General features: G+C 36.4%; 1 protein-coding gene across 4 annotated transcripts in view; it reads left to right on the top strand.

Moving 5' to 3' along the window:
* Nucleotides 1-13686, top strand: part of LOC129002318 (WASH complex subunit 5-like) — a 44890-nt gene that overhangs the window by 8173 nt on the left and 23031 nt on the right. For all 4 annotated transcript variants that reach the window (XM_054430022.1, XM_054430021.1, XM_054430025.1 and 1 more), the window contains exons 8-18: nt 6296-6446; nt 6943-7079; nt 7652-7769; nt 7961-8080; nt 8523-8758; nt 9548-9658; nt 10488-10628; nt 10816-10998; nt 11983-12096; nt 12514-12707; nt 13259-13421. In XM_054430022.1, coding sequence (XP_054285997.1) covers nt 6296-6446; nt 6943-7079; nt 7652-7769; nt 7961-8080; nt 8523-8758; nt 9548-9658; nt 10488-10628; nt 10816-10998; nt 11983-12096; nt 12514-12707; nt 13259-13421 — 1668 coding nt within the window. The remainder of the gene's footprint in view (nt 1-6295; nt 6447-6942; nt 7080-7651; nt 7770-7960; nt 8081-8522; nt 8759-9547; nt 9659-10487; nt 10629-10815; nt 10999-11982; nt 12097-12513; nt 12708-13258; nt 13422-13686) is intronic.

The following is a 13686-nucleotide window of genomic DNA, read 5'->3' as shown; positions in this document are numbered from 1 at the left end:
TCAGTACTTTATAAGATCGTGGTGAGTTTAACTTTTCTACGACTTTTCCTTCACGTTTCAAATCAGATATCCAAACTTTGGTTCCTGGGTTCATATCTGATAAGGGTCGAGCACCATGTCGTCGATCGTAATTTCGTTTGTAATTTTGTCTATAATGATTCTCCTTCTCTCGGAGATGACTGAAGTCTGGCTTGTTCTCCAGATGACATGGTAAGGTAGGCAAATTGTCCCGTAGTCTGCGTCCGTATAATAACTGTGCTGGACTGTAACCGTTGGCCAGTGGAGAGTTCCTGTAAGACAACAAAGCTAAATATGGATCTCCTTTGTTCTTCTTTAGAACAGCTTTTGCAATTTTTACAGCTGCTTCGGCTGAGCCATTGCTCTGATGAAACTGAGGACTGCTTGTTTTGCATAAAAAGTTGTACTCTTTGGCAAATTTTCTGAATTCTGCACTAGTGATGCCAAACTGCGTTCCACTATCTGAGTATAAAACTTCAGGAATACCGTGGCGAGAAAACGTTGACTTGCATTTCTCAATAACTTCAGATGCAGTGAGCGATTGTAGAGTTGCAATCTCAAAATATCTCGAGAACTGATCTGTTATAACAATGAACCATTTGCCATTAAGCTTGAACAAATCCATTGCTGCCTTTTCCCATGGACGTTTTGGAAACTCGGAAGGAATGAGCGGCTCATTTCGATTTTCTCTGTGTTTAATGCATGTTGGGCATGAAGCTACCATCATATTTATATCTGATGCCATTCCTGGCCACCATAAACTGAATCTAGCCTTTTCTCGACATTTGGTGGCTCCTAGATGACCGACGTGTATTCTATGAAGCATTTCTTGACAAAGACTTGATGGTACTATTATTCTAGAATTGCGTAAAAGTAAGTTGTCCATCAGTGATATCTCATCTTTAACCGAGAAGTAGGGGACTAGTTGAGATGGAAGTTGTGATTTTTCTGGCCATCCAGTATGACAGTATACTGCAATCTTTCTGAAGATGGGATCTGCTTGCTGAGCTTCCCGTAACCTGTTTATGTTTTCATCAGTCGTAGGTATGTTTTCAACCACATTTTGAACAAAAGCTTCAATTTCTTCTTCCATGTCATATGTTTCCTTGCTTGGAATGGGGCATCTTGAAAGACAGTCTGCTGGTGCAAGGTGTTTTCCAGGTCACTGAATATGAGTATCTCATCATGCGAAGCCTCATTCGCTGTAAGCGAGGTGTAATGTCATCCAAATTCTTAGATGATAAGATTTTTACAAGTGGCTTGTGATCCGTTTCAATTACAATCTCTCGACCAATTATATAGTCTCTGAGCTTGTCACAAGCCCATGTGATTGCCAGGGCTTCACGTTCAATATTTGAATATGATTTTTCAGCTTCTGTAAGTGACCTTGAAATGTAAGAAACAGGTCTGAATTTACCATCATGATGTTTCTGAAGAAGCAATCCGCCGAGACCATAAGAAGAAGCGTCTGCTGACACAAGAGTTGGTAAGCGAGGGTCGTAAAATGCTAGTTGGGGTGCTGAGGTCAGAAGTTTTTTTATACTTTCAAACGCATGCTGTTGTTGTTCTCCCCAAAACCATTCATTTTTCTCTTTAAGTAGATCATGGATTGGTTTTAGTATTTCTGATCGATTTGGTATGTATTTACCACAAAAATTAATCATTCCTAAGAAGCGTTGTACTTCTTTTATATCAGATGGAGGTTTCATCTCAAGAATGGCTTTGACTCTTTCATGGCTGATTTGAACCCCTCGGGATGAAAGGTGATGTCCTAAGAATTGTACTTCTGGCTGAGAAAATACACATTTGTCTTTATTCAATGTAATTCCAGCATTTCTGAGTTTCTTTAAAACTTCATTTAAGATCAAGTCATGTTCCTCTTGACTGGAACCCCATACAAGTATGTCATCGATGTGAGCTAAACAGTTTCGTTGAGATCCTAAGGTTTCTTGAATTCGTTTCTGGAAATACTCGGGAGCACTTGTGATACCAAATGGAAGAACTTTGAATTTGTATCGGCCCCAAGGAGTTAAAAACGTGGTGAGATCTTGAGATTCTTCTGCAAGAGCTATTTGCCAAAACCCATGGTTGGCATCCAGTTTGGAAAAGACTTTGGCATCTTTTATTCGAGCCATCGTATAATCAATGCCCCAAATAGGATGAGTTTGTCGAAACACATTCTTATTAAGCATAGTAAGGTCCACACATATTCGAACCTGAGTTCTATCTTTCTTAGGCACCACGACCATAGGTGCGCACCAAGAAGTAGCGTGATCAACGGGTGTTATAACGTCCATATTCACCATATTTTCAATCTCCTTCTTTGTTTTTTCCCAAAGAGGTACTGGAATCCGTCGAGGAACTGATATCGCATAAGGTTTTGCATCATTTTTAAGTTCAATTTCGTAGCTCCCCTTCATTTTTCCTAGACCACTGAAAAGGTCAGGAAAGTTTTTGATCCAATCATTAGCAGATTTGTTGAAATTAGTTTTCGATACCTCACGAATAACCGGTATTATTTTTAGTTTTTCTATTGCTGGTTTGCCAAGTAGTGGTGTTGTGCATTTGTCAGCCACAAACATTTTTTCCATACACGATTGTCCTTTGTAAGAGAGTTTTGCAGTGATTGTGCCAAGAACAGAAAGAGGCGATCCTCCAGCCGCACTTAAAGTTCTCTGGGTAGGCTGGACTGCAATTTTTTTGCTTAGCTTTATGTTGGATGGTATTACTGTCACGTCAGCTCCTGTGTCGATTTTGAACTTGACAGTGTCTTCATTAAGTCTTACATTTATTGTCCAGGGATCATTTTTTGTTTTACTAGAATACACACACCCAATGAATTTTATAGGGTAGTTATTTTTTAAAGATTTTTAAAAACAGATTCAACAAACAATTTGATCATATCAAACCAATAGGCCTGTGTAGCATATTTTGAGGGTCATAAAATGCTGCTTGAAGAAAACACTTTAAAAAATAAACACTACAAAACAAAATTTTTTTCACAAAATCACTTCCATTAATACTACGATTTTAGTCATAAAGTTACCTTCAGGAATATTACCCTGGTCAGAATTTTCCGTAATGAATATGCGTATCCTATTAAAAGATGTTGCCTTACTTAAAACAACATAATATAGTTGCTCATGCACTGAAATTGGTCTGGGTAAGAACAGTGCTGCTCTTTAATTAAAGTGCTTGTGCTGCAAATGCTAAAGATAACAGAAATTAGCATCTTTCCATTTTAAAAGGTAAGTTTGTTTCAGACGGGCAAATTTGTATCCTCGAAATCAAAATATGTCCCCACTCACTTGTTCCAGTTAGGACTTTTCATTCTATTAAGTTGTTGACCGTTCTGATCACATGAAGCCTTGTCCCATTAATGAGGCCCTTTTTGATGTATTAATATTCCTCGTCAATAAAACCACTGCCCCCTTTTATTAGTCTAATCTGTGCCTTGGCAATCTACTGACCTTTATTTTTTATTTAAAAACTCAGTTGGATTTTCTAGATGGGTGTCTCCGCCTTCGTCTGTTTTCGAGGACCCGCTCTTCTTTACCTTGGTATACTGACAATAAATTGTCAAGTCCATGTAGTAATTCATTAATACTGTTAGTTTATAAAGAAAATTAGATGTGTATGTAATCTTAAAGGAAGGGATAACATTGGCTCAAACTGCGCGGAATGGTAGTGAAGTTGACCACTCCAGTCATCATCATGTTAGTGAACAAACCACAGAATCTCACAATCTGTCTGACATTATAAAAAAATGTTTCTCACGTTTTGAGAGCATATATTATCTAAACAAACAGAACACATTAATACTTTACTTAATCTTCTTACCACCGTTATTGCCCGCATAAAATTAATATTCTCCTTATAGTATCATTAAAGTTACTTGGCTTAGTTCTATCCTAACTGCAAACTCAAAATACACCCACAAGTAAAAAAGAATCAAGTTATTGGTTAACAAAAATTATGTTTGTGTTACAATATTATTCACATGAAGTAGACGATTTGTTTGATTTATTGATCAGCTGTTTAGTTTCAAATGAATTAATATTGTCAAAGATTTGTGATTTTAAATACATAAATTATTATATTAAAGTTTTCTAAATCATGGTAACTTATTCTCAACTAAATTTTACCATTCCCAGCATTAAAATAAAGTAGTAACATCCATTATGAGTAAACTTTAAGGTACTTAATCCTTGATTGAAATGTAATATACATTAACAGTCATAATACTCAGCAATTATTATGTAGTAGACTTTGACTATTTTCAAGAAACATACATATGTTTCTGTAAATAAAAATTATCTCCCATGTTATCCTTATGGAGAAATACGAAACTTTAAAGGGCCCCAGGGCCTCACTCTCTAATTATTTCCCTAAAAAGAAAGTTTCCTGCACAACTTCAAGTTACGCTCTTTCCAATGACACCAAAAACATGTCAATCGGTTCAGTAGTTTCGGAGGAGTAATTGTCACAAAAAACCTGCTTGCGTATTAAATAAGTATAGATTCAACCCATTTTAATTAATATACCCTAGTAAACTCTGGGGCCCTATTTTTGAAATGGTTGACTGTTGAGTTGAGTGTCGAGTCATTCTATTTCCAATCGTTTCGTATTTTTGAAACGATTGATGGTCGACTTATCCAACCAAAACTACTCACCACCTACTGTGCTGTTGAGTGGACGGTTGACTGCACTTTCTTCTTCCTCTTTCGGTAAAAAATTGCTCGTTTTGAGTCGACGCCATATTGTTATTGCTTTAATTTATTAATTGCGATTTAGAGGTTATGTATTTGTTGTCAATGTATTAGCACCCAATACTTTATGCGATTGTTTTCTGTAGAATAATTGCATTTTAATTTTATTTACTGTGTCAATACTAGACTATTTAATCAAGGGTTTTATCCTTGTTGGTATGTTTGAAATAGACTAGGCATACTAATTGAACAATACAATAAGATAATTATTGTTATTAGACCTATGATTTAAGGTATTAAAGATTGTGGTAGAGAGAAACAATATCATAGTTTGTTTCAATATTCACCTAATAAAGGGATCAAATTAATTTAAGTTACGATATGCTTTCAGTGCAATGGCAAATAGCCGCTTTAACCTAAATAAAAACACAATTAAAAATAACATAAAACAAACCGATGAAGGAAACTAAAATAAGTTGACGTGTTCCGAAATAGAGACGAAGAAAGCAAATAATAATGTATTTAGGATATGCCTAAACTTATAGTTAGCTACACCCTAAAACAAACATCCATAGTAAATTATATTTTTAATACTTAAGTTTATATAAGTTAAGGTACTTTTGCAATCACTAAGATTAAGCAAGACATAACCTCAATCTCTCAAGAACGGAGTTGACAGTTTACCTCAGTGTCTCGAAATATGGTAAGAAGAGGTTAAATCGAAGATCGCAAGAACTCTGCATTGTGATTGGTTCAAAATGACGTAATCTGAATTTCGTGCGGTCGTATGCCCTACATTTCCAAAACGAGTCACTCAACTAGTGATTCCCAACTCGCTTCCCAACTGTTGGGTTTCAGAAATACCAAATCCTGTTGTTGGTTGAGTTGAGTGCAGACGATTGACTCAACTGTCAACCATTTCAAAAATAGGGCCCCTGGTGAGATGGTCCTGAACTTCATCTACTTTCTATAGTCAATGATTCAACCAAGAACTCGCTCACTCCATTACTCTGTCACTGTGTGCTTTTACATTTTTTAACACTTAACTGGTAACTGCAAAAGTGGTAAGAGACTTCCAATCTGTGCAACCAGTGCTCCGTGTATGAAGACAAGAACACATTTTACATCATCCAAAACAACAGCTAATTCATTTAATTGATATTTCTTATAGACTGGGCATTTAAATGCAACACACGTACACCAGAATCAGTTGGTTTTGGTTTACTTTTCTTTGGGATACCTGCTAAATCACATACAAGCCTGCTGTTTAAACTACAATTAAAAATAGAGCTTAAGCTATTTACCTCACAATGTATCAAGTTGTTAGATCGTGCACTTCCGGTGGAACCTTTTCCAATGTAGGTCCTTCTGTTGACTGCTTAGGGCTTGATATGATGTCCATCAGTGCTGGTTGCCACTCATATTTAATGTCCTCCGTTGCCGGTGATGATGACGGAGTCTGTCTTGCCACTGAGGTTGCTGAGCCCCAGTAAAAACCCATAAATAGTTATGAAATTTACACAAGAACCAAAAATATCTCACAACAGTCAATCATATTTTCTTTGCAGAAACTGATAAAGGACACACAACAGTTGCTGACGGAGGGTTCTCTAGTTAGAGACAACATCCTGGACCATGCCAACAAAGTGATCAATTTGATCAGAGAATGCAACGTCTCACTACGCTGGTTGATGCTTCACACTGCGTCTAGCCACTCTGGTAAGAAAAATGGTTACATCTGTGAAACATTCAAGGTAGAGGTCTAGTTATTGCTATCAAGAATCGGTCGTCAAGAGCTGATTCTGATAACCAACCATCTACGAAGAATGCAACATCGAAAAGTCACCCCTTTGGCCCCAATCGTGCTTAAAGACGTTGATCTTTCCTGATCGGGGATCCGCAGACAATGTTGATGTCTGGCACGGGAGATGAATAGAATTTGGCCGCAACGTTGGAAGATGACGATGATGTCCACATGATCAAGCCAGACATTAATGTAGATAATAAAATCATATCAAATAAAAAATTTGGGAAAGTAAAAAAATGGTATTGGTATCAAAATTGATTTTTTAAGGTATTGATATCAAGACTCGAATTTAACAGTCTTCTTTGACCGGAAAAGCCTATCTAATAGCTTGGTAGGTCTACTACCCGATGAAGATCAAAGATGAAGACGGGGCCTACTGCTCGCTTAAGATTATTCTTTCTGTTGTAGTGGCCGAAGTGGGCAAGAAGTGTCGACAAGTGAGGGATCAAGTGATGGCCGATGTGAAGCACTCGTCACTGACTGTGTTTAAATTGTTGCTCAACACAGCCGAACTAGAACTCAAGGTTAAGGACTTGTTTAAAACGGTAAGTAACTACCCTGTTAAACTGAAAGGAATTCATAATACTATTACTCATATTCATAATTATGGTTACTTACTGAATTCAACCCAATAAATCAAGTGAGTAAGAAAGTGTAATACAGTTTGAAACAAGACAGTAGTTAGTAAAGTTTACTGCACCTTAAAATTATGTTTTCACTAAGTGACGTTTTGTAGACAAAGATCATCTTAAACCTTTCTTAATTTGAGATGCCTCCATTTTATTTCTAAGGTGGACCTGTAACACTTTTGAAATACTGATCATTGTTGATGATCTTGAAAACTCATTTACAGTCATCGAGATTCTGCAGTATTCCCATTACGTTTTGGTTCTGCTACAACTTTAAAATTTTATTGCAAAACTTTCAATTGGAAACTTAAAATTCAAAGCATTCTATTTCTTTGTTTTGAACTCAACTGAAATGGTTTGGTGTGTTAAAGGTCGATTACTGGAAGTTGCAGCGTTTCTGCGTGTAATAGGTATATGAGAGGTATAATAGGTATACGGTGCATGAGAGAATATGTTTGCTTCATTGTGTTTATTTGTCTTGTCCACAGCTGTTGACGGAGAGAGAAGAGAAGTGGTCCAAGTGTAAGCAGGAGGCTGGGGAGAGAATGGCTGAATTGGCTGAAGTGTTCTCAGGAACAAAACCACTAACCAGGGTGGACAAGAATGGTGAGTTGTACACCTTGGTGTTACACTTACCAATCATGTTTCTTGTATAAGTTCTTTTAGTTGTTTGAATGTGGATTCTATATACTTAAGGCACAGGCCACTTAGGTAACCGTTAAACACATACAAAAATTGTAACTTAACATGTAATGAGGTTCCTGCAATTATGTCAAGTTATAAAATTTATGTTTTAGACAACCTGCAAAAATGGTTCTTGGACATCAACAAGCAGATCAGCTCCTTGAACATTGAAGAACCAACTATTTCTGGCAGAAAAATAGTTCAACTGATACAAGCTTTGGATGAAGTACAAGGTATGTCATATTTAGATTGTATTTATATAAATATTATACATTGTATACAAATTGAAGTGAATAAGGAATGTTGTTTAAGCTATTAATTTTCAATTAGTAATATTTCTCAGTAATATTCGTAGTAATATTTTGGCGTAGGCATTTGTAAAAAGTCATAGGTACGGTATTTACAATTTTTATTGTAAGAGAAAATATAAAATTAATTGTGCAAACTTTTTCTGTCCTGTGTCCTGCCTAGAACTTTTTCCCTAGTATAATTTCCTCCTGTATCCATTCCTTCCTCTTTAATTCATTTTCCTCTTCTTCTACCGAAAATCCTTTGTTAGCCTTTGAATTGCCGATGTTCCACATGAGACGCAAACAAGTCAAAATGAAACAAAATATCCTAGTATAATACAAAAAATATAGCATATGGATCTTCCAAAATTGTACATGGTTATAGAATTCCATCAATTGAACCACAACTTGCAAGTGCGCCAGTTCCTGGTGGACAGTCGCAACTACCTTCACCAGATGGTGCGAGGAGTGAACGTGAAGGAGGCTGTGTTGATCAATCTGCAGATAGTGGGGGACATCAGTTATGGATGGGAGCTCATAGACAGCTACACTGCACTGATGCAAGATGGCATCAAAACAGATCCAGGGATGGTTACCAAGCTTAGAGCTACCTTCCTCAAGGTATGATTTGCTTTTTCCTTATTTTTAGTGAATTTCCCTATCACTAAAGAAGCTATTATACATGGCGGCATGGAAAAACCTAGACCCTGTACTGATATACTTTTTCATTTTGAAAGCACTATTCATTCAGATTTTCATATATTCTTCCCTATGGGAAAATTTGCTAAAAGGTTAGTGTCATCTTTTCATTTTGCATTTGCCTGCTGACATAGTACTTGTATGAAAATCAAACAAAGCAACGGGTGAGCCTGCCAACACCTTTCTTATAAATAGTGATGTGTCGATAACCACATTTATCACAACTCTTGATACTGAAACCTTGAAAAATTGATCCTCAATTCTCAATACCGTACTGACACAATTTTGTTTACAAATTTTTCCGCATGGATTGGTTACACTACACCAACCCCAGTCCTTTTGTCTTTCCATAAAATAATTTTTGGGTAATGGGGCATTTTTCAAGTACCGGTAGTTAAAGAAACAATTAATGCAGCAATGAAAAATACAAATTAGCCAATTTAAGTTCAAACCCTTCTAAAAACATGAAATATAATATACCTCATGTCTAACCTCATCTGTCGTGTAGACATCAACATCGGAAATTTTCCGTTATCAGCATTGACTTTTTAAAATTGATTCTCAATACCAATACCAATCAATGTCAAAGTATCGTGCTGTAAAGAATCGACACATCCCTACGTATAAATGATTAGTAATAGCATCAACTGTCTAAATATCACAGTCAGACTTCACGGACTACTGTAGGCTATACCTCCCTGTTTGTTCCAGTTGTCGTCTGCAATGGAGATTCCTCTGCTGCGGATCAACCAAGCTGGTTCATCAGACTTGGTGTCTGTGTCTCAGTACTACAGTCATGAGCTGGTCAGCTATGTACGCAAGGTAAGTCACTCACTAGTGTGTGTTTCATATGTTTTTTTGGAATACTCGCATGACAAATATTCAAAATATGTAAAATAAATTACTAACTGTAAGTGTGACAGATAAATAAAAAAGAGATGGAGAGCAGTTGTTGGTGCGGCCAAATCCTGCCTTGGTCATAAATGGCCATAGGAGTGAGTGAGTAAGTGTGACAGTTTTGTAAGAGATGTAGTTGCTTTTTTGCTTAAAATCATTAGTTAGGTGACTTGTAATCCCACTTGTAGACTGTTGACTGTGTTACTGACCGTAGAATCAAAAATCAGTATTTTATTTCTATAAAACGCATACAAGTAGACTCTTCATAGTTCTTCTTCAAATATTTTAAACACTCTTTTGTTTAGGGAAATTACCTTATTTTGTAAACTAATGCAGGTTACCTTTAAAACCTAACAAATAACTAAGTACATTGGTTTAAAAACCAATAAGCTGCCAAGGCACTATCATCATTGCACCTGGATCAATTTTAATTAACTGGACATTGATTGGAAATAGCACCTCTAGAAGCTAAAAGAGTTGTAAAACATAACTTGTTACACTGACTTACAGAAGCCTGGTGCTTTTAGTTACATCACATTCTATATCCTTCTTGTGCCATTCATTTACACTTCCATTTTCCACTTCTCTAATCATCTTGTCTTCTTTTTGCTCTATCCATCGCCATCCCTATAGTTTTGATTACCTGCTTGACTGTCATGCTACTACCATTCCTTATGGCCTGCTCGCTCAAATTTCTCGACGCACAAGGCAGATAATTTGTCTGCTGGTGTTAAATGTGTTTATTATTTTTCAGGTTTTGCACATCATACCAGAGTCCATGTTTAGTCTGATGGCGAGGATAGTCTACCTTCAGACTTCTGTTATCAAGGAGCTGCCGACTAGGCTGGACAAAGACAAGCTGCGGGAATATGCTCAACTGGACCATAGGATGGAGGTAATTTCTCTACTCCACAGTGGTGAAGCTAACTGCTGCAAAATCAGATATTCACTTGCAGGACACAATGTTTTTCTGTCTCTAATCATTAACTCCAGATAATCTTGGCTCTATTTTACTAGTCATTTTAGCGATATAAACTATTTTTCATTCCAATATTTGTTTGCTGACATTGTTTTGTTCTCAGGTTGCTAAACTGACCCACCGAGTGTCTGTGTTTACCGAGGGAGTGCTGCGTATGAAGAGCACCTTGGTGGGGATTGTGAGGATCGACCCTAAACAGCTGTTGGAGGACGGCATCCGCAAGGAGTTGGTACACCACATCGCACTCGCTCTACACACCGGCCTCACTTTCAATCCTAAGGCCAAGGTAGTTTTGTTAATTTGGGATTTTAAAGCCACTTAAGGTTGGTTTTATGATTATTATTATTATGATTCAAGGTTGGTTGCATTGTTGTTTTGTGTGTTTATTCATGTTTAGTTTATTCATAATTGCTCATTGAGTGTTTTTTGTTTGGTTTGGTATCACATAGGTATTGTAGGCTTATTGTTATCAGATGATATATGTCAAGTTATGAATCATCTGCTATTTGGTTTGCTTACATTATTATGTTTTTGTAAATGAATGTTATTAATTGAGTTAACTTAAAATGTGTTTTTAATAATTTACATTTTTTATACTAGTGATGTGTCAGTTCCAAAAGACGTTTCTCGTTTCCAACGGATTTTGGGTAAATAACCAGGACTGAGAACCGTTTCAAAACTTTGGTTCTTCAGTTTGACGGTTCGGTCAACTACTTTACGTATTTAGTCCTTAAAAAGATTAGTTGTATTTTGTTATTAAAATTTTAATTACTACCCTCTAATAGCTACAATAATAAAATATAAAACTAAAAAAAATGCAGCTTTTTTACCGGAACCAGGATCCGAAAACCGTTTTTGGCCAAGAACTGAACCGTAAAAAAAAAAAAAAAAAAAATGGAACCAACTTGTCACTAATTTATACTTGAATCCAGAAAATTGATTTCTTCTTTGTTAAGGAAATCATTGCTGGAAGGTAAACATTTGCTTCAAATCTTCGAGGTTTGTCGTGGAAATGATTCGTGCAAGAAAATATTAAAACTCTTATGACAATGTATGATCTTTCTAAACGAATACAGTTGCAAAATATCATTGTCAAAGTCAACATATATCTAAAGGAAGTAGAATCTTTGTATATTTGTGCCATCCTTCAATTTAATCATAATGAGATTTATTCAATTATTAAATAGGCCTAATCTGTTTTTGGGAAGGCTTTCATTAATTTTTCAAATTCTTTGGTTTTCCAAATGTACTATTGCTGTTTGCCTCGTAGGTGAGTGAACTCAGTGACAAGTTGACAGCTCTGGGAGCCATTATGGACGGCCATCGGCGTTCCTTTGAATATATCCAAGACTATGTTGGCATCTACGGTCTCAAGATTTGGCAGGTTAGTATTGGTGTTGAACAACCAGTCAACTGAATCCTATTATTATTGTTTTTGAAGGGAAATTGTATATTTTTTCAAATGTTATAAACTTTGGAAGAATTATATTCACTTTAAACGGATTCATCAACTAGACTAAATAAATTCCAGCTTTACAAAACTTTTTATACTTTTCTCTTTAAAAAGAGAGAAAAAGAAAATACCTATAATTAATAACTTCCTACTCTGTTGAGTGATCTGAAGTCAACTATCCCATAAGTACTCTTGAAAGCCAATTTGTTCAGTCTTAATTAGCAATGCCTGGCTTATTAGCTTTAGGCACCGTCACTAAAAGCTACTGGGGTTGGTAGCTCAATATTAAAACTCTTCTTCAACAAAAGTTTCAATGTACATCTTCATTAATTGATTTTTGTTTGACAGGAGGAGCTGTGCAGAGTGATTGGCTTCAATGTAGACATGGAGTGTAACAGTTTCCTGCGAGTGAAGGTTATGTCTTGGCAAAGTGTACACCAGAACAAAGCTATCCCCGTGCCACTCTTCTCCCCAACCGATACTCAGTCTATTACCTTTGTCGGGCGACTAGCTCATGAACTCATCCGTATCACAGACCCAAGGTGAGCAATTTGAAACTTTCACACTTTTTGCTGTCAAGTCACATTCCCCAGAAATTAATTACCTGTAACTCCAAATGTGGAATGTAATACAATTGAAAGCTTCCATGACTCATTTGCCTGTTCTCTTGTGGAAATTTAATTGATATTTATATTTGCTTTATATTTCCATACTAGGGTTCAAATTGCTGTGGGTTACCTCCCTTAGGACATGTTGGGACCAGACCTTTGCCCAAAATTAAATAAGAACTTGATAAAAATTACTATAAAAATGAATGATTTTGTTTCAAACCACACATCATACGAGACAAGAGCTTGATTCATGTTCATGTGGCTTCGGAACCAAACAAATTTGAATAGAAGAGAGTCTATTGCAGTTAAAGAATTCCAGATTATTTAAATTACATCCACCTGAAAGTACTGTGACTCTTTCTTACCTCCTACTTGGACACCCTGAAGAAGCTGATTTTTAACAATGCATAACAACCAAGTAATAATAAAGTTTTGCCTCCAACTTGGTCACTCTCATAACATTATTTTTTAACTATTTACAGAACGACCTTGTACGTGATGTCAGCAACGTCCTGGTTTGACACCAAGACACAGAAGCAGGTGGCAGGTCTTAACTTGTTCACCAACATCTCCTCTGCTGTTGGCATCTCAGGTATCACAGGATTGGACCGTCTCATCTCCTTCATGATTGTCACTGAGCTGCAGGTGTGCCAACTGTTAATGTCAATTTTAAAATATAATTTTCCATCACCCTGCATACAAAAAAAAACCGTTTATGGCAGCTGATGTCAAAAATGACAGTTTTCCCAAGCTCTAATTTTGAGTAATGGGAAACAATCAGCTGATTTATCATGCTCAATTTATCCTCTGTTGTTCTCAGTGATATTTTTTCTTCACTCTCTAATCTTTCTTCTCAATGTATTTTGGCATTTGTGATAAAAAGTATCATTTCTATGTTATATAATCCTCC

Source organism: Macrosteles quadrilineatus, unplaced genomic scaffold (assembly GCF_028750875.1).
Source record: "Macrosteles quadrilineatus isolate MER2022 unplaced genomic scaffold, UCM_ALF_1.0 Scaffold_9__3_contigs__length_116548681, whole genome shotgun sequence".
Classification (NCBI taxonomy): Eukaryota; Metazoa; Arthropoda; class Insecta; order Hemiptera; family Cicadellidae; genus Macrosteles; species Macrosteles quadrilineatus.
The sequence above is the reverse complement of the archived record's forward strand: the minus strand, read 5'-3'. Positions and strand labels throughout refer to the sequence as shown.